Here is a 25,957-nt window from a genome sequence, read left to right as displayed (position 1 = left end):
TGATGGAATGTCTGCCGCGTACTTGAGTTTTGGAGAAGTGTAGTCCTGTTCCGTAAAAGTCAGGGAAACGTGAGTTTACCGACGAGTCGGTAATATACGGTAATACACCCCAGAATAAAGCGTTCACGGGGCATGAACGTACTGCGAGAGGCGGTTACACATCATGAAAACAGTTTTGGGGGAATTTGCATCACTGTCCTGGAAGGAACCATGACTAACCCTGTTTTATTCAATCCCCCTCTCCCTGATGCCGAACGGGCATGCAAAATCAGGCTGTTTTTTTTTTTTTTTTAAAGATGCATTTTGACATCCGCAAACCACGGTTGCATAAAAGCTTTTCACACTGTTCGCTTTCCCTCTCCTCCATAAAGCACTTGGCACTCGAACCAGTTTTGCTAAACAAGCTGGCGGCTTCAGAATGCTAGTTGACAATAGCGCCATCGGTGCAGCATTCAGGCAGACATTCATCTTCATGAAAAGATGACACTGTTACACGTTTTATTCTTTCATGTAGTGCATTGACAAAGCAAGGGACCTCCTGGACGCTGAGCTGACGGCCATGGCCGGAGAGAGCTACAGTCGAGCCTACGGGGTGAGTGATTCGGACGAAAATATTCTATATCTCATTTTTTACAGCATGCATGTGCAGAAGGATGAGGCCACGGCATCACAACCTTATAAAACAGTTGAAGTCTCTGATCTAGCTTCTTTAGAAGTCAAAAGCATTATTATTTGCACTTTACCCACTCGATGAAGGTCCTGTGGCACGCTGAATACATTTAATTGTAGATTCTGATCTAAGCTTTAATGTTTTAAAATATTGCACAGAAGGGAGCTTTTGCGACTATATTAATGAACGTGTGGATACGAATGAATGTATGTATGTGTGTGTGTGTGTGTGTGTTTTGCTCTCCAGGCCATGGTGTCTTCCCAGATGCTGTCAGAGCTGGAGGAGGTGATCCAGTATAAGCTGGTGCCAGAGAGGAGAGACATCATTAGAGAAACATGGTGGGAGAGGCTTCAGGTAACTGCAGCGTACGATAGACAGACACACACACACACACACACACACACACACACACACACACACACACATTAGCAGACTCACGTGTGCAACTACAAATGTGAAACAGCTGTTGGAAAGGCTACTGTTACTAATGGGAAACATTACAAGACAGACGCCATACATACACACACACACACACACTAATACCTCAGCGAGTACGGGTTCACCGTCTTGATAGATTTGGGTGTTTATTTCTACGTTTTGAAGTATATGTGTAAAAGCAGAATCATTGTTGGGCTCTGGTAAGTTTAAAACTGTGCTTGAACAAACCTCAGATGGAGGTCGGTGGTAACTAAGTCAAAAGATCTGCTCCGCATGCGGCCAACACTAGCTGCAATCTGTCCAAAACAGTCCTTTTCTCTCCAGAAGTCTAGTCACAACCTTGCAGCTGCGTCAACAAATAAAAGAAGAGAAAATCTATTTAGTTTCATATTTTAAATGTTTTTAAGTGGCCAAATGTGATTTGTGGGGTTTTGTCCTTGTAGTTCTGTTATCATCTCTCTCATCATGAAAGAATCGAGGTGATCTTGTGCCGTCATGAGTCCAATTTTAATACTTTCCCACTGAATGTAGCAGCAGCAGCATGTGAAGCACTCATTCACCTTTTAGATTCCATTCACATCCCGGGTCGCTTACATCAGACGACACTACCGACAGGAGGCCGATGCGAACCACTTATCGCCGTCTTCCATGTCTTTATTTTTGTCGCCTCTCACTTGAGAGTCACTTCATGACGTCCTGCGAGTGGAAACACTGTGAGTTTGATGGCAGCGGTGCAACTTAAGCTGGATGATGACGAAGTGGTATGAGATTTGAACCTCGTAGAGACTCACTCCGACCACACCTGAGAGTTGGAACATCCATTAAAAGTGGCTTCTAAATCACGAGCTTAAGTTTGTCCTTCTCAGTAACTATAACTGACCTCCCCCCAAAACCACCCACACACTTAAAAAAAAAAACAACCGATATCACACATCATTAAACGGCGCCCGTACTTGCCACCGCCTGCATGAAATGACCCTTGTAGGAATATTCAGAGGAGAAACCCGAGGCTTTTTGTTTTTGTAACCCCCCCCATCCAAACGTCCTACTTCCTGAGACTGATTATGATTGCTGTTATTAACAACGTTAATTGTGAATCACAGTGTCGTACGTGTTGTCGAATGAGACGGCGGGACGTGTGGAAGAACCACAAATCCGCAAGCGGTTGAGGAAAACTGTGCCGCCCGCCAAGTCTTTGCCATTTGAGACAAACGCCATCCGATCCACGACGATGCTGTTCAAGTGCATCCTTTTCCAAAGTTGGCCTTCAAGATGTTTCAAAGAAGAAGAAAAGCCTCTGCCTTGTATATGTTCACGTTGAGGGCAGAATGCACCAAATCCTGATACCTTTGCATCCAAGCTGCTCGGTTTAACGCGGCGTTCATAATGCTGCTTACCCTCTCTGATGTTACCGGCGTCTTGGAAATTCCCAAAACCTGCGTCATCCCTCGCCCTCGCTGCAGCCCAGGGCGCTTTTTTGTGTTTGTCTTTTCCTGCCCAGCTTGCTAGAAATGCACCTAACTCGTCCTAATTTCCTTTTGACATTTTCAAAAAAAAAGTTTCTGTGTAATTAGCTTGACCGTCGAATGGAAACCTTTACGCACACTCGAACCCTGCGCAGTAAATTTGAAGATACTCTTGAACATCTCAACCTTTTCCAGACGGAGGTGGTTCGGGGGGGGGGGGGTGGTATTTCAGGATCAAGAGGGGTCTTCTTGAGCAAACAGAGAAGCCCATAATGGCACCTGAGCTGGTGATTTATTGGAGGCTGACCTCACACATCTGCCTAGGAGTCGCTGTCCCGCTCCTTTCTTTCAGTGCCAGCCTCTCCCTCATCAAAGGGTTATAGGTATGGCAGAGAGCGTATGAAAACACTGCACCCCACCGCTTGTGGGTAAATGTGTCATGAGTGAGTTCTCGCACCTCTATCCCCGTGACGACCTGCTGGAATTTTGGTCTCTTTGCTTCTTCTCGTCCTTCGTTTGCCTCGACGCGCACATTTTCACACCATTTATTGGGCCAATTCCATATATAATAAGGGTCTAATTTGTAACATTTCCACATGAAAATGTCTGAAAAACACCAGACCTATGTCATTTATTTTGTTTTAAACCGTACCGGTTCATCATCTACTTTCAACGCGTGTCAGGGTTGTCTGCAGAAGTCGTCATAAATCATTTCATAGTCCAGTTTTCAGCCTCATTTTTACGCTGCACTTCTTAGATCTTGGTTATTTTTAACTATATATTCTGGATCTTAAAGTTATTAGAGAAACAAGCTGATTAAACATTCGCCGCGCCTCAGCTCCAAGCCCCTCCGGGACGTCCCTTTGCCACCAAACGCTGCTTTTTAATATGAACCCTCTTTGTTCAGCGCTTTTTACCGGTTTTAATCACGGGGTCCGTTGCTTTTTGGAGAAGAGGAGGATGATTTCAGCTCCCGGTGAAAACCTCCTGAGCGCCTGAATCTCAAATTATTAGATGAACATGCAGAGTAAATCTGACCGCAATGGTTGCGAAAACAACAACTCCCATGCCCTTAGTCAATGGTATACATCGAAGAAACAGACAGGAAATATAAGGAGATGACAATGATCCTCAGCTTGGATTCAAACCTGAAATGTCGCGGTTTCACGGTGCACGTCTTAGCCCACCTGTCCACCGTGACGCCCGATGACAACGGCGAAGCTTCTGCCAGATTTCACCTACTTCTGCCATCTAAGGAATACAGCGAACGAGTTTCAAATCAGAGGAAAGCATGAAGTAAGCATGTGTTGGGTTGTTGTTGGTTAAGAAGACATCACCACAGCGCTGGTTTAAAGACCTCGTTACCATGCAACCTACAATGACCCTGACTTGCAGCGGCGTCTGCAAACGCAATCGAGTGACATCAGTCATTTCTCATGTTCATGTTATTTTGTCTACCCCCTCCAGACTCGTCTTAGATTCAAATCCGTTCAGAGGGGATCGTACCGAGCTCGCCCCGGTGTCGCCTCCCCCTGCGGCGCTGCGTTACATCACAATGATGAATGAGGTCGAGGTTGGGGTGGAGAGAATATTACATCGTGAAAGTGAGCTAATGGTACTTGTATAAATGTATGAATGCAGACCTGTGGTGGTGAGTTTTCTTTTCTTGCCACGTGAGCGCGTAGTCACGTTTGTGAGCATGTTTAAGACAGGGACCACTGGTTGCATTAGTAGCCCCCTGGGCTTCAACACATGTGTTCATTCTCTTGAGTTTTAACGAGTGGCTTGCTCTCTTTTGAGGGGAGTAACAAAAGGGTAATGCATCTAACCGGCCGTCCCTTGTGATCTTTATGCGTGTGTGTGTTTTTTTTTTTTTTTTTTTCTGTTTTCTCCAGGGTTGTCAGCGCATCGTAGAAGACTGGCAGAGGGTCCTGATGGTCAGATCGCTTGTCATCAGCCCCCATGAGGACATGAGGACTTGGCTGAAGTACGCCAGCCTCTGTGGCAAGAGCGGACGCCTGGTCAGTACACCGACACGCCCGTACAAAGAAAGCCCCTCAGTCAGGACCCCCCCCCGATCAGAGGCGTAATTATTACGGCCCCCGTAACATTTAGGAGGAATGAGTCAGAGTTGATTAAATCTGACTTGTCAAACGGAAAAAAAAAAAAAAAAGGTAAGTTGAGCTCTGAGTTAAGTGCAAACATTAACAGCAGCCATGAAATTTAACTTGATTTCAACCTGTTTTTAAGTTGGCGCTGATGAACGCAGCGCCAGCACCCTCAATCACACTGTTTAGAAACCCGAGCCCGCCTATCTGCACAATTTGAAGCGGGTGCAATTTTCCGTCCTTTACCTCACTGTTGTTCTAATTGATTGCGAGGGGATGGCAGACAATCGGCCAATTTTTCCTCTCTGCTCACTTTGCGTTTTTTGCCCACGGAGAATGTGATCAGCCAACGTCGAACGTAGCAGGAAATGAGATTTACAAGGGGTTGGGGAAAAAAAAAATGACATTTACCATTTTCTGTCTTCACAAAATCTTTAGCACTTACTCATGCTCTGACTTACCTTTTTTTTATTTTTTTACTCTTAATCGTAATAATAATAATCAAATATTATCACGGTAGAAGTTTAATCGAGCTCTTATTATCTCTGTGTTCGTATTGAACTACAAACCTTCTTGCGATTCATTTGCTCCATGTGCTTCTGTGCTCCTCTTCATCCCACCAGGCGCTGGCCCATAAGACCCTGGTGCTCCTTCTGGGCGTCGACCCCTCCAAGCAACTCGATCACCCGCTGCCCACGGCCCACCCGCACGTCACCTACGCGTACATGAAGTACATGTGGAAGAGCTCCCGCAAGGTAGGCGCCGACGGACATTTGACACAGTTTAATGCTCATATATTAATCATATATCAGATTTAGCTTTAATGGCCCAGTGTGTGTACACATGCAAGGAATTTATACGGTGCAGACTGCACCACATACATATCAGGTAGGTTGACAGTACCAGGGGTCCGGATCCGGACCCAGACGCCGTTGTATCCGGACCCTGGACCTAAAACCGATAGATAATTGAGAATTATTACATTTTGACGGAGCGCCTATATTTTAACCGGCGCAGCTTTTCTAGCCTTTACGGCACTCGGTCAGTGATCCAGGAAACAAACCGACCAATTACATGCGTTGTAAATCACATCACGTGATGCAGCTCAGCCAAGCAAATATGGGTATTCTGACATCGAGTGAGATGTAGACACACGGGGCTGAGACGAGGAAAGAGAACGAAGGGCAGGTGAATAACTACGTGAGTCGGAGAAGTTGTTTCACATGACGTTCTCCAAAAAGAGAAAAGTGGTCAGAGAGACCAGAGAGACCAGAGTCTTTAAACAACAATAAACAGACTCTTTCATAGGTTCATTCTTCCCACGGACAGTTTAAAACCAGTGTGTCTCATATGTTCAGAGACCGTGACGATTATTAAGAGGAAATGGTGCATAGTTAAAAAAATCATTTCACCTCAGGTTAATAGCAGACCACCTCAAGGTGTCACCCAGAGAGAACCAGGACATTCTGATGTAGCATTTCAAAATTAAAGCCCTTCAAAATCTCATGCATGAGCTAACTTCAAATCACAAATTGTCTCATGAAAATGCTTCATCAGAATGTTCTGGTTCTGTCTGAGTGACACCTTGAGGTGTTCTGCTATCAACCTGAGGTGAAATGATTTTGTAACTATGCACCATTTCCTCTTAAGATGCACATTTTTTTAACGTTTTCAGTTATGTCAGTTCACTTTAATCCAGCCCTTATTTTACTTGAAATGAGAAAAACATTTATTCATGTATTTCTATGTATTATTTATAATCCCTCCAGTTCAAAAGCATGAGAATAATAATTGTTAAAATATAATTGATGTGTACTTTCTTTATTTGATTTAACAGTTGTTGACTACACAGAGACGTTACTACTACAAGAAGTCTAGTAGTAGTAACGTCTCTGTGTAGTCAATTATTTCAATTATTTAGTGCCATATATATATATATATATATATATATATATATATATATATATATATATATATATGGCACTAAATAATTGAAAGACAGATATATAGCACTAAATAGCTCAAGTTTGATATTATTGTAATTATCCGGACCTTTGCACGAGGAGATTTTCTCAATCTGGACCTTTTGGAATTTTAATAGAATACCTCTGGTATATACAGTATTAACATCTTGCTCATATTTGACAAATATTCACATGGTTATTTTTTTTAAATGTGTATATATGTCCTTGCACTTGACCAAAGAGCAGGTATTACTTCTTTAGGATAAACAGCACCGGGCATCGTGTTATCTTCTGATGGTCATTACTGTTGTATGGAAGTTTTTAGTGCAACATGAGGCAACAATCCCAGTTTAAAATTGTCCAGATCGGGAGGGTTTAAATTACTGGAACGTCGGTGACATAAACAGCTAATTAATTGAACATTGTGAGGGGGAAACAGCCTGAGAAACATTAACACCAACAAACCGTAAAATGGAAATTGCAACCAGCCCAGTGGTTGCATTGTCACGCTTAATGAAGCCGTCCCGCCAGGATCTCGAGGTGTTTTATGATCGTTAACGACGAAAAATGATAGCACTATTATTATGTATTTAGTGGAGTACGTTCTCTTCTGAAGCCTTGTGGGGAAAAAAAGAAGCTCGTACCAAAAATAAAAACAGTGACGCTGAAGCATTAAATTGATCCAACCTTCATTTGACAACATAATGAGGACTGGCTGCTTTAAATGGCAAATTATTGTATAAATGAAGTACACTGTTGTATATGCAGCTAGCTAGCCAAAGGGTTATATTGTGCAAGTTTGCCTTCAGATATGAACTTCCGAGAGGTTTTAATCTTCCCTGGGTCGATCAGTTAAACCGACTCAGCCGTTACATTCAGGTCAATATTGTTTTTTTTTATTGTCTTGTATCCATGGCAACAGTGGATGACGTAAGCCTCGCTTATTATTTGTGCTAATAATAGATGTAAATGTTTGTTCTGAACGAGCTTGTGCTTTCTGTGGCTGTGCTTTCCGGGCCAAGCTTCCAGCTACCAGCTGTACCACCTAACGACACACTGTAGGTGTGCAGCAGCCTGGGATCGAACTGCTCTGCCCTCTGCCCTGTGCCATTTGTCTATAGCGCACACACACAGACACACACACACACACTCACATCCAGTGTACACGCCCCCTCAAACACACATAAACACACATTTACTGCCAGGTGCTGAATAGTGTTTGTGGCTCCGGAGCGCAGGTCTCATTAGGGGACTTAGGTAAGCGTTGCTGTTGCTCGGGCCCAGCTGCACCGCTCACCAGAACAAATATGAGTATATTAAAACACACACACACACACACACACACACACACACACACACATCTGGAAAGGTGAAACTGACTGTGAAAAGATGCAAAAGTGGGTCATTTATCAGAGGTAATGGACAAGAAGCAAAAGCAAGATTTACAAATCAGATCCTGAAGACTTTCGGATGGAGACAAAGTCTTTTTCGATGTCATTTTGGGCACGGCTGCCTCTACTTTGCACCGTCGCAGTCGTCCTGGCTGTAATATAAGCTGTCCAGCAGTAAGATGATGATAACAAATTGGCATATAGTTTGTGTCACTTCTGGCAGCGCGGACAGATAAACATCGAGTGCGGCGACTCGAGTGTGAGTTCAGCGCCGTCCGCTCACCGTTTGTCACAAACCGAAACCCCGCAGACGAGCGCGTTTCTCTCGGTGACGCTCTACCTGCCTTTGTGTGTGTGTCTCTCCAGATCGACGCCTTCCAGCACATGCAGCACTTTGTGCAAGGGATGCAGCAGCAAGCCCAGCACGCCATCGCTGCCGAGGACCAGCAGCACAAGCAGGAGCTCCACAAACTGATGGCCAGGTCTGCCTTTTTTTTTTTTTCCTGAAACCCTAACCCCCTTTCACCTGTCGCAGTAGGAAAAGCACAACGGCTGCCATTGTTAACGTGATGAGCAACACCTGTGCTTTCCTTACTATGGTGGATATCAAGAGTCTGTATACCAGTACAGACACGGAAGTCCTGATAGGCAAGATCAAGTTTTCCAAGTAACCTTCTTTACGTGCGTATAGTTGTAATACTCATTTCGGGCCACAAGAGGCTCAAGCGCACCACGACCCCGTGTTCTAAATAGGACTTAAAGCATTCATGAGGTGATTAACTGACATAAGTTATATGTAGCTTGTGTTCAGAGTGCATGGAGACATTAAAACATGAATGCTCTCAGTCCTGTTTAGAACACGGGGTAGTGGTGCACTTGAGCCTCTTGTGGACAACATTAGTATTACAGCTAAACGTACCTACACACTTATTTTTAAATCATAAACACAGGAGAGAAAAAATGATTTCGATCAGACTTGGAAAATGGGCCGCCATTTATTTATTTTTTCTCACTTGGCTCTCAAGGCTTCCGTAGGAGATGACCCGAAAGACATTTGTCTCTGCCATTCGATTAAAATGACAAAACAAATGAAGTTCTGGTGTAATCAGCTTTGATCTCAAAGGCTCACTCCAAAACTGAGTCGCGTACTTTATTCAGTGGACTGTTACGGAGAGAGATCTAAAATCTTTAAAGTTTCACATTACCACAAAGCAGTTTTGACATTAGAGCGTCTTGACTCCTTATCCAGACAGAGACTAATAAGTACCACCTGCACATTCTTGTGGTCGAAGGCATTTTGAACAGAACCAAGGGGCATCTATAAACTCTGTTGCCGTTGAGTAAACACGAGCTGGAGATCAGTCAGAAGCGGCGTGTGTGAGTGCAGTCAGTGAGTGTAGACGCATAACTGAGAAGCTCCTCGTTGGAGTGAATGGTTGGTGAGATGGTGAGCAATGTTCAGCACCTGCTGCTTTCATCTGCTAACCTCCATGAAGAGAAGTCACCAGGAAAGGAAAGTGATAATACCGGTAGTTCTATTTTACAGGTTCCCATCACAGAGGGGCAGGAGGAGGGGATGTTGAAACTAATGTAAAGTTCTTCATATCAAGCTTTTACAAGTACTAAGATAGATGTAAAACATTGAGTGCTTTGAAGAAAACTCGCTGTATCTCTTCAGTAAATATCGCCAGTGACGCTCCTGAGAGGAGGTCCAATTCACCCGACGTTGTGCCGATGGGTCATCGTGCATTTAGCTGTGGTTCAGCAGCATTACATCTCAGACTGTACCTCTGTGCCAGCCTCCATACACCCACTCCAGCACGATGGAGAAAACACAACATGCTGAAGTCAGGGGGGAAAAGCAGCCTCATGTATTTTCTGCCCTCGTAGTTGTAAACACACCGGGTCGTGTACGGTGTGCGCTCTGCTTCTTTTCCATGAGACGATTGACCCAATGCGGGCTTAGCACCTTTCCTTGCTGGACCGCTTGACGGGCCAGATTCTCGGAAATGTCTCGCCTCAAACGTCTCAATAAAATGATCCCGTTTGTCCCACACGGCTAGCAAACACGGTGCCCGCAAGGTGTTAAAAGGACCGGGTCACCTCCCCTCACCGGCCCTGGCACGGTCTTGGCACCCCTCCACTGTGACCGCCTCGCCACGCTGTGGGATAAGAAGCTGTTTGGAGTCTGTTTCAAGCAGTTGTCAACACAACACCGGATTTTTTTTTTTTTTTTTTTTTTTTTTTTTTAGAAAAAAACGTGACATTCAAATAGCTACCATGTGTTCTCAGACGCTGATTTTGGGGGATTAGAGAATGGAAAGTTTCGTATTCTCCCCGAAATTGCCCGGGAATGACTTCAAAGTCTCAAAGAAGTTGTTTGCATGCTCTTGTGGGCTCATGAAAATATTTGAGGATATCGTAAGCCGTCTCATTTGCGATAGTTGTTGTTGTTGTAGTGTCGTGTGGGTCAGACGACCGAAAACAAGTACACGGTGTGACCTGGCAGCAGACGGCTATAATCCTATCCTATGTACAGTAAATCACACAGTAGGTCTCTTCTCTGGTCTTGTGGACAAACACGCGTCAGTCATGTGCAGCCGCCCATCTCATCAATCATACATGGCAGCACACAAGCGTGACAACAGGCAGAAGGGGCGCTTTTTTTTTTTTTTTCTTCTTCTTCTTCTTCCTTCACTTTTGCATCGTGAAAAACCGTGACTCTGTCTGTCTGAGGAATGCATGTTGGGAAGGGGGGGGGGGGGGGGGGGGGGAACACCTGTATACTGTCAGTCAGGACGGGTGCTCTCCAGACGTGCTGACACACTTTCATGAATACAGGTCGGCGGCGTGGTATGGAGCACACCTGGACCGCTCAGTCAGACGCTCGCGTCACGTGGACCTCCACTCTCTCTCCCCAAAGAATCCAGTGGAATTTTCATTTTTTTTTTTTTTTACTAGAGATCAATGACCCTTGCCTTCGCCTGTTCGAAACAAACATGTTGTTTCCGACGTCCCCCAAACACCCCGGCCTCCTCAGCCCCCCCCCCCCCCCCCCAAAAAAAAGTTCAACCCGCTAACAGTTTACGGAAACAGTTTGGCATGGACGCACTGAACCCAGACTGTGCGCTGTGCATGGAAAAGCACTCAGAGGCAACCACGCAATTCCCGAAAACTCACTGGAGGTGCTCTGCAAACAGTATTGGGACTGCTGGTGGATGGGCTCCACAATGCAGCGCTTGCCAGTTGCTCAGTATAGTGTAGTTGTGTGTGAGTTATACGTGTTGGCCCGCTCCGAACGTGGCTAGTTTTACTGTGTGTGTGTGTGTGTGTGTGTGTGTGTGTGTGTGTGTGTGTGTGTGTGTGTGTGTGTGTGTGTGTGTGTGTGACGGATAGAGCTAAGTCCTCCACAGAATGCTACAAAGCTCACAGTCGGTTTAAATTAAAGGAATAACATTTTTCTTTGGATAATTTAAAATCTGCGGCTGTGATCCCAGAACCTTTCAGCAGAGGAACAACACTTTGCTGCCTTTAGCAGCGGTACTTTTGATAAACGCCTGCGTGACATCAAACTGTTGTATCCGGCTCCTTTTTAAACGTCACCGCCAACTCTCCAGAAGCAATGAGCGCGGTTTTTAAACTCCTGCTGGCGTTTCTTCGTGGTCATCGAAGTAGCTCTTGCTGCAGAGCTTCTGTGAACAGCGTTGCCCTCTGACCTCAGCAACTTGAATGCCAGAACATGTCAGTGAGTGTGTTTATCATTCATAGAACCGGAGCGGGTCATTGGTCGGGTACCACTTCATTGTTTGCGTGCAGTTTGTATAAATATTGGTGCAGAAAGTGGAAACATAATATAAATGATAGTCTTGGCTGAAATGTCCCCCTCCTGTCTTTCTGTCTTCTGTCCTGTGTGTAGGTGCTTCTTGAAGCTGGGGGAGTGGCAGCTCAGTCTGCAGGGCATCAACGAGAGCACCATCCCCAAGGTCCTGCAGTATTACAGCCATTCCACCGAGCACGACCGCAACTGGTACAAGGTCGGTGTCTCCCTTTTAACTCTGACCTTTCACCTTTGACTTCTCCGTTGCCGCACTAAAACCCCAGCTGTGTCAGCAGGGGGAGAGTTTCCCCCGACCCTGACGTGTCACCGGGATACCTTTGGAACCCGTTTTATTGCCCTTCAACCAAACATGTTGAGTTTTTCCGGCTCGTTTATTGTGATCGTCCGACTGTTGATACTTGTGGTGCTCTGCTGACCCCTCTCCCCCGTCCATCCTCACCGACTCCAGCTCCCAACTTACACGTTTGCATGAGAATAATTACAGCCCCCCCGGGACACGTCTGTCCCTCAGTAAACTGGAAAATGACATCGTGCTCAGTCTGTGTCGTCTGTCCGCAGGCCTGGCACGCCTGGGCGGTGATGAACTTCGAGGCGGTGCTGCACTACAAACACCAGAACAACGGACGCGACGAGCTGCGGCACGTTGGCGCCGCCAGTGCCAACAGCGAAGCCAGCAACAGCGACAGCGAGGTGGACAGCACCGACCACAGTCCCGTGCCCTCGCCGGGACAGAAGAAGGTCAATGAGGTGAGAGTCACAGAGAATTAAGCCCTTCTTCACACACACCCCCCCCCCCAAGGTAGAAATAATGACGCAGATCCCCGGCTCCGCTAGTCCATGTCGATGTGTCCTTGGACAAGACGCCCCGAATTGTTCCTGCGGTGTACGAATGGGTGTGAGTGATTAGATAGTCCCGATGGGCAGATTGCATGGTAGCCCCCCTGTCATCAGTGTGTGAATGGGTGAACGATGACGTGTCGCGTGGAAGCGCTTTGAGAGGTCAGAAGAAGTACGAGTCCATTTACCTCGCCATCTCCACAAATGCTCAAAACCGGTCCAATGCGTTCCCGCTAATATCTTCTTTTCTTGCATGAAGCATCTGCTGTTTGCTGACCCTCCCCAGGACCTCTCGAAGACGCTGCTCCTGTACACTGTTCCCGCTGTACAAGGTTTCTTCCGCTCCATTTCCCTCTCCAGAGGCAATAACCTGCAGGACACACTCAGGTGAGTTCAGTGGCTGAAGTAGTCCTGGCAAAGCTAACGGCACCCCGTGTGCATGGACACCCTGAGGCAGCAGTGGTGCGTGGGGGTGGGAGGACCTCTAGTGGTTTTGTTGTGACTGCACCGTGTCGTGATCCCTAATAACGAGGCACCGCTTTTGTTCTGTTCAGGGTTCTGACTCTGTGGTTTGACTACGGCCATTGGCCTGAAGTGAACGAAGCCCTGGTGGAGGGTATCAAGACCATTCAAATAGACACCTGGCTGCAGGTAACACACACACACACACACACACACACACACACACACACACACACACACAGACAGGTAAAGCCAGGTCACTGGGGTTTTATTCCATTATGCGTCTCCCTGTGCAGGTGATCCCTCAGCTCATCGCTCGAATTGACACGCCTCGAGCCCTGGTGGGTCGCCTCATCCACCAGCTGCTTACCGACATCGGACGGTATCACCCCCAAGTAAGTCTGCTCGCACATACCGCTGTTCCAGAGCAGAACCGAGAACACGCCTTCTGTGGTACGGCCGGTGAGTGATTGTCCTCTCTGTTCACCTCCAGGCTTTGATCTACCCGCTAACCGTGGCCTCCAAATCCACCACCACAGCCCGCCACAATGCTGCTAACAAGATCTTGAAGAACATGTGCGAGCACTGCAACGCTCTGGTCCAGCAGGCCATAATGGTAGAGAAATTGAATTCTTGCTATTCATCATTACTCATTTAAAATCCTCTTCAAAGGTCTGTTCTTGAGCGTTTGTCTGTTTTGTGCCTGCAGACTAAATGTGTCAGTTGCTTCTTCTCGTTGCCTCCTCCACCTCTCTGTTTCACATTCGTGTTTAGTCTTTTGTCCCATGAAAAAACAAAAGTAGCAAAGTAAATCTGAACTTCTGCCTCCACCGTGCGGTAAAAATGAAATGAAAAGAATGAATGATTGTAGATGATACCCATGCTGACCAGATGCTTGATATCTTATACCCCTTAGTTTCGAGGGGAAGAATCCGTCTGACCGTATTCATCTTCCCTTCATCCAGGTGAGCGAGGAGCTTATCCGGGTGGCCATCTTGTGGCACGAGATGTGGCACGAGGGCCTTGAAGAGGCGTCGCGCCTTTACTTTGGCGAGCGCAACGTGAAGGGCATGTTCGCTGTGCTGGAGCCTCTGCATGCCATGATGGAGAGGGGACCGCAGACCCTCAAAGAGACCTCCTTTAACCAGGTGCGTGCCACCTCAGATCGGGGTTGAATTTCAAGTTTTACAGCACAAACCTAAGCGACATAGATTAAAATGTTGTGTTCCTATTTAAGTTCCTACATTTAGTCCTCAAGATGTGGAAAAAGTAAATAGCGCTTTGTAAACTTTAATTACGTCAGTTTGCAGTGATTTGTTTTCACTCTCGCGTTACTCTTTTCTGTCCATTACTGTAAAAGAAATGCGTCATTAACACACTGTAAATCAAAACCGTAAAACAACGGATGAATATGCTTTATAGGCATCGTAAAATGAACCATGTATATTTAGTCGCCACACAATGAGTGCGAGTTTGTACACAGGACTATTTACTTCACAGCCATAAGTCAGACCAGTGACCCTCTAGCTCTGAATGCTTCCATTCAGGCTGCCTTTTGCAGATGTGCGCCATTAAAAACAGAAAACCCCTGGATTAATCAAAGTTGGAGCGGTGATGTTTAATGCCTTGACATTCAGTTTTATAGTCCCGCTTTGGCAAACCATTTTTTTGGTTTAGTTGAATGAGTCATTGTACGAGGACAGAGTGTGTTTGTCTCACTTTGTGCCACAGGCTTACGGCAGGGACTTGATGGAGGCTCAGGACTGGTGCAGGAAGTACATGCGCTCTGGAAACGTGAAAGACCTGACCCAGGCCTGGGACCTCTACTACCACGTGTTCAGACGCATTTCCAAACAGCTGCAACAGGCGAGTGAAACCACCTTTTTTTACGTCACACCTCTTTCTTTCATCTCACGGCGGGTACATTTGCGAGCGTACCGTCTGTAAAGGGAATTCAGAGTCAAAGAGGAATGGCAGAGCATCATGGGAAAGCAGACCGCTCTTCTCTTGATAGTTAAACTACCTTTTCCTTCACCATAGATTTGAATATACTTAGTATCTGCAAACGCTCTAATATCCCAGATATGCTAATACGCACGTTCATGTTCCCATAGTGATCTGTACGTACAGAAGCTTCTGCATGGAGACACTGTCTCCGGATGCACACGGGCTGTAAGCCGTTTGCTTCGGTGACCTACTCAGAGTCAGTTTGCTAAGTCGTGCGTCGGGGGGGGGGGGGGGGGGAGTTTAAACTTTATATCCACAGGTGAAATTGAAGCGATGGATGTCGTTCCTCGCAGCGATCGTTTGCGTCGTTGCAGAGCAACATTTCAAGAGCTCTCGCTTCACATTACAAATGGAGAGGGCAATACTGTTTGACATTGTTGCGTGGTCCCGCTGTCGGGGGTGGGGGTGGGGGTGCTCCCTGCTTTGACGTTACAGTGAGCAGCATGAAATGCACAGCGACGTAATAAGATGCTGGGAGCATTTCATTCCCCCTCCGGGGCATTAACATAGAAATAAACCCTCTGCAGGATGCATCCGAGTAGCGGATCCACAGCAGGTTGATGAAGCCGCCATACATTCAACTGTAGAAGCGTTTCAATGGATTCAATGCGGTTTAAATCAAGCAGAGGGTGCGTCTATTGATGGGTGGATGGACAGTGAAGGGCTACAGAGTGATTTATTAAAGGTGGTGTATAAACAGATTTTTGCACATAAGACACGTACCTTGGATACGAGCCAGTGTCTTTAACACCGCCGGCAGGAGCTGTTTTATCAGTGCTTCTTTTTACACAACAAACTAATTGCCTCATCCTGCGCTAACATCTCCACCTCATCAACTCCCCCCCCTGCAGCTGACCTCCCTGGAGCTACAATATGTGTCTCCGAAGCTGCTGATGTGCCGGGACCTGGAGCTGGCTGTACCGGGCACCTACGACCCCAACCAGCCCATCATCCGCATCCAGTCCATCGCCGCCTCCCTGCAGGTCATCACCTCCAAGCAGCGCCCACGCAAACTCACCATCATGGGTAAGATCGGGAGGAAATAGCGGCGGACTCGTGCCTCTGAGCCCGTTATATTAGGGAAATAGATTAAAGAACATCTGTAGTCGGATGCTTTCAAGCAGGCGCGCGCCATCGCATTAGAGGAAATTCAATATTAATAGAACCTTTACCCAAACAGCTCCAAGGCCACTATTAATTTTGAATTCATCAGTCGTGGCAAAGTTCTGTGTGTGGATAATACGCCAGAATAAAAAAAGCTTCTTTACAAACAGAAGCAAGATTAAACCTGTGATTTATTTAATACCAAAATAAATCCCAATCACCACCAAAAAAACCCCCAAAAACAAACGACTTTTTAAGAACTCATTTGACGGGGAGTTCACGTCGTGAGTCATGGGCGTTGTCATTTTCTCTCCCGGAGAAAAAACGGTGCATGCAAGTCAGAATCGATTTGTCAGTAATCCTCCCAACGCCGTCCACTGGCATTCATTTGAATACATAAAATAAGTAAATCTGACATTTAATGCTCCGCTCTGCTCTGCGGTGTGAAATACGACTCCGAGGTGCTTCTAAAATGGCACCGGCGCTATAAAGTCACCTCGTCTAGAAGCCCAATCCTCACATTATCAATCACAAAGGGTTCGACTCGACTTCTCTCCTTTTCTACCCCGCAATGTACCTTGTTCTGACGTTTTCCATCAGTGTTACACAACACGCTCTGTAAAAGATGATGGCCGATAAATCAACTGACCCCCCCGGAGCACGACTTCAGATTAAGACCTGTCGCCCACCACGGGGCCGCTTGGATTTACTGTCGGCGCCCGGTCCCCCCGGTGACACACAACGCATTGCTCGCTGGGATTGTCATTAGGAGCAGACGGAGGATAAAGCAGCGACTCGGTCGAAACTCGGTCCACCGGAGGTTTCGATTAACTTGAGATGAATACCGAGGACGGGTTTAAGATAGTGGAACAATTATGCAAGCGACGTCATCTGCACTTCAGATGAGTTCAATGCTTCTCCCTCACCGTCAGTTCATCCAGTGCACAGATGCATGTTTTCCTCTCCTCGAGAGTTCGACCGAGTTAAATGCCGGCAGAACTTCACTTCAACTTCACGAGGTGCTTTTCAGTCTGCGCTTGTGCGTTGGCGGGGCTCTTTTCCACGGCAGAGCCCCCGTCGAATCTGTCGTTCTGGAGAGAGCCGGTTCCAAACCACGGGCGACCGTTTATGACGAGGGATTATGAGGAGCGAGCTCACTCTGGGAGCGCCGGGGTTCATATGAAATCATTTATTGACGCCTGCTAAAAGTCACTCGCCGTTGCTTCGGGCGGAGGTAATGGAGAAGCAGCAGGAGGGGGGGGGGGGGGGGGAGTGAGGAGCGAGCAGCGCCCGGGAGAGAACGGCCAGTAGCTGCCAAATCCAACCGTGTAACCGTTCTTATATAACGCCCTCAACCCTTTGGAGAGCGGCGCGCGTCAACGCTGTGTTTGTGTGGCGCCCTCTGCAGGCAGCAATGGCCATGAGTTCATGTTCCTGCTGAAGGGCCACGAGGACCTGAGGCAGGATGAGAGAGTCATGCAGCTGTTCGGTCTCGTCAACACGCTGCTGGCCAACGACCCTGCGTCCTTGCGCAAGAACCTCAGGTACACACACACACACACACACACACACACACACACACACTCTCTGAGGCACAGTACACCTCACACGTATTCTCACGGTTGTGGACGTGACGTTTGCTTGCCTTTTCTGTGTGTTGGGTTCGTCAGCATTCAGCGCTACGCAGTGATCCCGCTGTCCACCAACTCGGGCCTGATTGGCTGGGTGCCCCACTGCGACACCCTGCATGCCCTCATCAGAGACTACAGAGAGAAGAAAAAGATTCTGCTCAACATCGAACATCGCATCATGCTCAGGGTGAGGAACCGCTAACATCCGTCAGTAGGGACGTTTAAAATGACACGTGGACTTTACCTAGGCGGGCCGCCCGGGTGTATTTGTTACCCCATTTAAAATCTTCTTCTCCGCACGCGAGAAGGACGACACCCCCTTCCCCGATATCGGCCGATAAATCGGTGCACCCCTCCTGCACTTCAATTGAAAACAGACAGAATTCACGTTATTTGCCTACGTATGCGTTTGTTTCCATTATTGCAGCAGAGTTTTCTCAGTTTTCAGTTCCCTCGCCCAGCAGTATTAAAATGTTAGAAACGATTGCAGTCCGTTCCCAGGACGGATCTTAATTATGCCCACACATTAATGTGTAATGATGAGCTAATGTGCTTGCATTATATTCACCGTTCTGTGCCAACAGTTGTCTCAGTCGTGACTCGTGTGCATTTGATACTAAATCCTAAACTAGATTCATCAAAGCCCGAGGAAGCGTCTGTTTTCACTGATTATATTATACAATTACTCTCTAATGACATCACATTCACAGGCCCTTAATTGTCTTGAGTTGACCCGATATCTGCGCCTCAGAAATGCCCAATAAAGCAGAGAGAACGAAATCAACGTCGCTACAGGAAGTGAGAGTGACGATGACGTACGGGAGCGGAGGCGGAATCGGTTTAAGACCCGGACAACAACATGCCACTACAATGCATGGCGTTTCTGGGTCGGGTCCGGTTTGGGTGGTATCTTTGCGTCTTGGGGCGGTTGCAGATTGGCTCTCCTAGCGGGCCGGGTGGGTGCGACCTGACCCTGGTCAGGAGGACGAAGCCGTAGTCTTCGTCATTCAACCGGTGTTTTTCATCGCATATTAAAACAAAATCTCACGTGAAATATGTTGGATTTAAATGACGGAATTATAGATTTTTGGCTGGATTGACTGAAACAAGCGAGACTAAAACTAACAAGACTAAGACTAACATGTAATGAATGGACTAAAACTTTATGAAAGCGCACTAAAGCTGTGGGAGAAGGGAAAGGAAACAATGTTTTCTTCTGCTGCCATGTTTTGAATAAGACTCATTTACTAATCGTGTTATTAATGATGTTTTGCGTTCGGTTTAAGCCGTCTAAATGGCAAGATATTAAGTTTGAGCGGTCGATCAGCCAGGCCATCAATCAGCTGTGGATGAAACATGAAGCAGATGGTTGAGTGAGGCAATGACAGATCGAAGTCCTTCTCAACCCCCCTCAAAAAAAAAGTAACAGCTCATTAAATATAAACTATTATTCTAGTTGTTTGCCTCAAGTTTGCAGGGAACTCGGCCGTCCTACACACCTTCAGGGCAAACGCATACAAAGTTACTAAAGCCTTTTTCTTTCGTGACAGCTAGGACCTTCAGCGTAGTGGCACCTGCCTTCCACCTAGTTTCTAACTCCCCACGACCTGAAACCTCTTAGCTGTAATTACATTAACACCATGAATGCTTTTGGTGGCCGCATATCTTTCACTTGAGTTAATTTGATTTCACTGTAGTATTTACAACGCAGACGGTAAACATTCAGTGTGAACATATTAAACATGAAACATTTTAATCGTCTTCTGTTAGTCCTGGAAACTGAAATTAGATCAGTCTCCGTCCGTCGCGATGACATTTTGGATCACTCTGGTGACTTCATGTTTCTGCACCAACAAGTTTGAGTGTTGAGTTTTCACTTTTAATCGAAATGCAGAATCCAGTATCCTTCACTTGTGACGTTTAAAGGCTTGAATCGCGTCTAAACTCGCGGCATGACGTCTGTTTGCGCAATGGGCTTTGTTTACTCCAGATGGCCCCAGACTACGACCACCTGACGCTGATGGAGAAGGTGGAGGTGTTCGAGCACGCCGTCAACAACACGGCCGGAGACGACCTGGCCAAGCTGTTGTGGCTGAAGAGCCCCAGCTCTGAGGTGAGGCGCTCTGTCGACGCAGCGGAGGATGATTGAAGAGGCCTTGATCTCTCCAGCGTCCTTTGTCACATTCCAGAGGTTCCCTGGTAGAAAATGTTCCAGACGGTTCAGTTGTAGCAAAGATAACATGCAGATCTATAAATCAGCAATTTTTGAAAGGTTTTCATTTGATGCAGAGGAAACACTTTTTTTTTTAAGTTTTATTTTTGGGAAATACAGAAAAATGAAAGTGTTGTTTTCCCTGAAGAATCCGCTCTCTGGGTTGTGTGTCCCACTTTCAAACCACTGACTTTGCAGGACTCCACACACAAACACAATACTTCCTCGCGCTCCTCATGTTACAGGGCCCTGCTAACAGATTTTCCATGTCATTTTCCTCACTGTTCCGCCTCACCGTTGTCGTAAACGCTGTCTCTCCTCCAGGTGTGGTTCGACAGGAGGACCAATTACACCCGCTCCCTGGCTGTGATGTCCATGGTGGGCTACATCCTCGGACTGGGCGACAGGTGCGTTTCTCAGCCAAAAGAACACATTGTTACGATGATGATGAGAATTATCATAAGTCGTTAACATAGAGATTCTATTCTCCAGGCATCCATCCAACTTGATGTTGGACCGGTTAAGCGGCAAGATCCTCCACATCGACTTTGGAGACTGTTTCGAGGTGAGAGGAGATTTTGCGTTTTGCCACAAAGTTGATGTTTTTTTTTTTATTTATCCAAGACTGACTGGACCCCCCCCCCCCCCCCCCCCCCCACTACGTCCTTCAATAGGTCGCCATGACCAGAGAGAAGTTCCCTGAAAAGATCCCATTCAGACTGACGAGGATGCTGACCAACGCCATGGAGGTATGCCACTCTTATGCCGTGATAAACACTGTCGCAGCGGTGCGAGTGCGACTGCGTGTCGGCTTAAAAAGAAGAAAAGTCAAAAAAAGTATTAAAGAAAAAAACCTCATTAGCACACAAATCTCTTTAATGTGTTCTTAATTTTGTTCAAAGTGATAAAAGTCCCCCACATTAAAGCTCCATTTGCTCCTCTGCTGGATTTAAAGTGAGCCTCTTCTTCACCGTCTTCTGTATTTTAGTCTAAATATGAATTCATGTTTTTGCAATTCTGCAGCGTTTTATCAGAAGTCGAGACTCCCTGTGTGTTGTGTTTGACGAGCGAAGAAGAGAAAGGCTTTACGAACATAAAACAAATAAAGTAATACATTAAATATTGTAAGAAACCTCCTGAACAACTGGAGATGTTTAAAAAAAAGGAAGGTTCAAGCATGTAGCTACTCACCACAGGGCTGCACCTCCACCAAACCTCACAACCCCACATAGGATCCTGCTCTTCACTACCGGATATACGCCGACCTCTCTTTAATGCTTTACGTCTGATCGTGCTTCAGGTGACGGGCTTGGACGGTAACTACCGGATCACCTGCCACACGGTGATGGAGGTGCTGAGGGAGCACCGGGACAGCGTCATGGCCGTGCTGGAGGCGTTCGTCTACGACCCGCTGCTCAACTGGAGGCTCATGGACAGTAAGGGAGCGCCGGCCATTTCGGTTCATTCGGCGCGGCTCCGCTAAAGGAACGCGGACGACCGACACATTTCACGCGGAACCACGGCGGCGTCGCCTGACGATAACCGCAAACCGGACGTGAACCGGTTCAGCCACTCGATGTAGAAACTCCTTTTTGTTTTTTTGAAGTGGTTGAGAGTCTGAAGACATTTAATCAGACGGGGCTAAAAAAACTAAACTCCAAGTAGTAAAATGAAAATGTATTTAGGAGAGAAATTGACCGAACGTTTAGAGAAGTGGTGTAGACGTCTAAAGGTTGTTGGTTCAGTTCTAGTGAGCAAAGTGAATGAATGCCGGTCTGGCTTCCCTTAAGACTAGCAGTGTTATTTGAACACATTAAATCAAATTAAAAACGGTTATAAAATCCTAAAATCCTCATGAAAAGCACACGTTTTTATATATTTTTTTTTACTCTTTATGGTTTCTGACTTGCAGAAATGACCCTGCAGTTCCCGCATTAGTTAGAAGCCCGTGATGTATACAATTCAAACCGATCTGCTCTTTTTCTTTTTTGTACCATCAGTGTACAACATTCAGTGAGTATCAGAGCCTTAACTACTCGTAAAGGTTAGAAACGAGCTTCTTTCTCTGCAGTTAAAAAGGTCAGAACGCTGCTGCTGCTGCTGCTGCTGCTGCTTCCTGTGTGATGGATGAAAAATAGAATGCAGCCATTGTTCTCTGAAAAAAAAGAAATGGACTCACTCTCACACATTTTCCCTCGTTTCTTCCACAGCAAACACCAAAGGCAACAAGCGCTCCCGCACCAGGACCGACTCGTACACCGCCGGGTCAGTGGGTGAGTCCGCAGCGCCACACACACACACACACACACACACACACACACACACACACACACACACTGCGCTCGTTGTTTTCTACGCGATAATGCCAGGACGTGTTTTTAAAACCCGCCGCTGTCCTCCGCAGAGGCCCTAGAGGGGATCGACCTGGGAGAGACGACGCACAAGAAACCCGGCAGCACCGTGCCCGAGTCCATCCACTCCTTCAGTGAGTCGCTCTTTCTGTCTACCGTGGATTCATCCGTTGAAGCCTTTAGTGTGTTTTTTTTTGTTTTTTCCCTCAACAACACTAAGCGTTCTCTCTGTCATAAATGAGTGGTGTAACCGCTGCTATTGTTCAGCAGCACTTATGTCCACTTTGATTTGAGCCGTAGAGAGAGAGAGAGAGAGAGAGAGAGAGAGAGAGAGAGAGAGAGAGAGAGAGAGAGAGAGAGAGAGAGAGCTCTTCACCGTTTCTACGTCGGTAGCAGTCGTTGATGCCGTTATGTTTGTGTGGTTTTTTTTAATTATTATTAGTCGGAGACGGATTGGTGCAACCTGAGGCACTCAACAAGAAAGCCATTCAGATTATCAACAGAGTGAGAGACAAACTTACAGGTGAGTTCCACGCCGAGCTGCTGTTCTTTTTCATTTTCAACACAGAAATCTCTAGTATTCAGTAGTACAAAAAATGAAAATGGTGAATTATTACATTTTGTGGAATAAGTTCATGTTAATAAAAAACGATTTAATCACAGTTGTTTTTCCCCAGTTGCTCAAAAAAGATCAATGCTGTTAGAGGAAAAAAGTCAAGCGGTCCTCTGTTTGACTCTTCTTCAGTCCCATCGTTATTAATATTATCATCATACTGTAAGCTTAACCCACCATCTTTTGGTGTGGAGGAAAGGTACCTGAGCAGTCCTAAGAAGACCCCGGTGTCACTGGTTGACCTTCCGGTAAAGGTCGGTGTTTTGACGAGCGCTTGTTCCCCGCAGGTCGAGACTTCTCTCACGACGAGACGCTGGACGTGCCAACGCAAGTGGAGCTGCTCATCAAGCAAGCCACGTCACATGAAAACCTGTGCCAGTGCTACATTGGATGGTCAGTACTTAATTATTATGCCTCTGTATTGAAGTAGGGCCGCACAAATCCACCTAAAGATTAGTTTTTTGTCTATTTGGTTGTTGTTTAAATGACCCTAGTGCATGTTAACTCCATCCGCAGGTCATGCTGTAGGTTTCACACATGTTTTAATGTATGACTACGTCACTGGTGTACAGCAGAGGAAGCAGAACAGACTTCACTGAATCATTTACTTGTTCTGTCTCCAGGTGTCCATTTTGGTGAAGAACCGCCTCCGGCAGACGAAGTTAACGCTTTTCTTTTTTTCCTCTCACTGGTAAACGAAGAAGAAACACCCAACTCAGATATCCCCCCCCCCCCCAAAAAAAAAAAGAAGTGCTTTAGCGACACACTGCAGAGCCTTCGAGGAAAGATATCTTGTTTTGTTATTGTTTTCTAAATATCAGATCTTTTCCAGTGGGAGTGTTTGAAGGTTGTGAGAAAGAGCTCCGTTTGGACCTAACAAGCGTAATTGAATTCAAACTGCTTCAAATGACTTCCCTCGCTCTGAGCAACCACAATCAATGGCTGAAGCTTTCTACGGCGGCCATGTTGTAATAAGTTCTGACATTTCTTACTTCACACGCTGTAATAAAAACCCAGCGGTCTGTTGTATCACCGTGTATTAATGTGACAAAAACTTAACTTAAAACATTCTTATTGAGTTCACTCGCGGCAAGTCAGCTAGTCCAGGATCATGATGTACTGTGTGTGTGTGTGTGTGTGTGTGTGTGTGTGTGTGTGCCATTAAACCCTGTACAGATGCCACTGTGACCGTGTTCATTTCACTGTTCATCGGGGTCGAGCTTGTCACACCTACTGAGGTGAAAATAGAAATATATACAAATTAAAAAAAGGCTCCCTTTGTTTTTCTATCATGCCCACAGAGGGCACTCTGACTCCTAACAAGATCCTTCTCCGTCTTTTCAGGAATTATTTGTGAGAGAGAGAGAGAGAGAGAGAGGACGCGCTCATCAGGCCAGAGACGATGAGATCGGACTAGATTCTTATCTAAAAGCCAGACCATAATAAACACAAATACTTTAGATTTTCTAGCATTTACTCCCAGCTTGAGACGAGGCCACTCGCTCTGTGACGGCGGCTATATTTACCCTCATCTCTAAGACCACGGGGGAGATGCGGCCATTCACGGAGAATGCAGAAATACAAGACGGAAATAAAACCAGCAGAGGCAGCAGTGGAGACGACTATTAATTTTCCCTCTGTGCTTATCTGGTCACTGCAAGGTAGCTTCTGTTTTACTTGTGCTCATTGCTATTCCCCCTCTCAGTTCTCCATTTATTTCTCCCCCCTGCATTCTCCTCTGAAGGTTAATTACTTATAGATAGTTAAGGATTACGGATCAACAAAAAGCAGCCCATTGATCTCTTCCCCGCCGTGCCCACCCTCCTGCAATGTCACACTCTTTACACATCGGGACAGCGGCCTGGTGATTATCTGTTCCTATCGATCCATTCCTCCTCTGTTTTCCCTCGCTTCCTCTCCCTCCGCTCCGGCGCTTTCTTCCCTCCTCGCCTCGCCAAACGCTCGTCGACTGAAGAGTGTGGCTTTTTCGTAGTCACGCGCCACCATTTGCTGTTGTTCTTTCTCACTCGTTTAATTTGTTTGTATTTTTTCAGCCTCGGATGTCTGTCGAGAGAGAGGGAGAGAGAGAGAGAGAGAGAGAGAGAGGCATGCGGGTCAATAGCTCAAGTTAAATAGGCTGCATTGATTGGGAGAGGGGATTTAGCTGTTTACCAACTGTGGAAATTTGGGCTCGGGCCACAGAAAGAAAAAAAACGCTGCGGGTGCCTGCATGGGAGCAAGTCAATGGTGACAAATGATACTCATTGGGAGACAATGGCCCCAAAATGAGGGGAGGTGAAGGGCTTGGCGGGCAGAGGCTTGGGGATGCAGCAGGCCGTGCTCCATCAGCCTTTAAGGTTGTCACATGAGGCCATCCAGGCCTGGCGCCTTGAGCCAAGACGTGAGGAATGATGGGATTCAGCAACACATTCGCAATTATTAGCCACCCCCCCTCCCTCCCTCTCTCCCTCCCAACCACCACCACCACCCGCTGGGACCCAAGCCAGTTTTTCTATCCTGTTTGTGTTCCCTTCATCCTTGAGCTTGTATTCCTCCACAAGAGCGCCCCACTGGGTGTTATTCCACTTCCTTGACACCATCTTGAGCTTCTCACGACACCCTGGAGTGCTCTATGATGGGGAAGACTTACCTCCAATTTCACATCAAAACTCACGAGTTAGGAACATTTGCGAGTCTGTCACTTTGCCCTTACGCGCAACTTTACAACCACGGTTGTCCAGCCACAGTTTGTACAAGAGGCAGCTCTTGCCTGTGTTTCTCAACCACCACGGTTCTGAAAGGAGGGCTCGCAACCGTATCTTGATTTGTAAATTTGCTTCATTTTAAGCCGTGAGAGGGGGGGGG

General features: G+C 46.6%; 1 protein-coding gene across 1 annotated transcript; it reads left to right on the top strand.

Moving 5' to 3' along the window:
- The first annotated feature begins 278 nt into the window (after positions 1 to 278).
- On the top strand, positions 279 to 24,280 carry LOC137868484 (serine/threonine-protein kinase mTOR-like). The gene is made up of 26 exons (XM_068705285.1): positions 279 to 592; positions 917 to 1,024; positions 4,470 to 4,595; positions 5,306 to 5,437; positions 8,404 to 8,519; positions 11,954 to 12,071; positions 12,434 to 12,622; positions 12,972 to 13,099; positions 13,267 to 13,363; positions 13,471 to 13,569; positions 13,668 to 13,790; positions 14,140 to 14,322; positions 14,906 to 15,040; positions 16,033 to 16,207; positions 17,694 to 17,829; positions 17,956 to 18,103; positions 19,907 to 20,029; positions 20,453 to 20,535; positions 20,621 to 20,693; positions 20,803 to 20,877; positions 21,429 to 21,564; positions 22,339 to 22,401; positions 22,533 to 22,613; positions 22,922 to 23,002; positions 23,380 to 23,485; positions 23,716 to 24,280. The coding sequence occupies exons 1-26, from the start codon at positions 560 to 562 to the stop codon at positions 23,729 to 23,731; spliced, it is 2,883 nt and encodes a 960-aa protein (XP_068561386.1). The 5' UTR covers positions 279 to 559; the 3' UTR covers positions 23,732 to 24,280.
- The last annotated feature ends 1,677 nt before the right edge of the window (positions 24,281 to 25,957 follow it).

This window comes from Cebidichthys violaceus, unplaced genomic scaffold (assembly GCF_023349555.1).
Source record: "Cebidichthys violaceus isolate CVI_PGR_0920_01 unplaced genomic scaffold, fCebVio1.0.p SCAF_112, whole genome shotgun sequence".
Classification (NCBI taxonomy): domain Eukaryota; kingdom Metazoa; phylum Chordata; class Actinopteri; order Perciformes; family Stichaeidae; genus Cebidichthys; species Cebidichthys violaceus.
Note: the sequence above shows the minus strand (reverse complement) of the source record. Positions and strands in the feature narration are given on the sequence as shown.

What these genes read in the sequence shown, in the direction of transcription:
- LOC137868484 (XM_068705285.1), top strand. Translation starts at nt 560, where the DNA reads ATGGCCGGAGAGAGCTACAGTCGAGCCTACGGG. An exon ending in CTCCACAAACTGATGGCCAG is followed by an intron (nt 8,520 to 11,953) that starts GTCTGCCTTTTT and finishes TCCTGTGTGTAG; the next exon opens with GTGCTTCTTGAAGCTGGGGG. An exon ending in ACGACCGCAACTGGTACAAG is followed by an intron (nt 12,072 to 12,433) that starts GTCGGTGTCTCC and finishes GTCTGTCCGCAG; the next exon opens with GCCTGGCACGCCTGGGCGGT.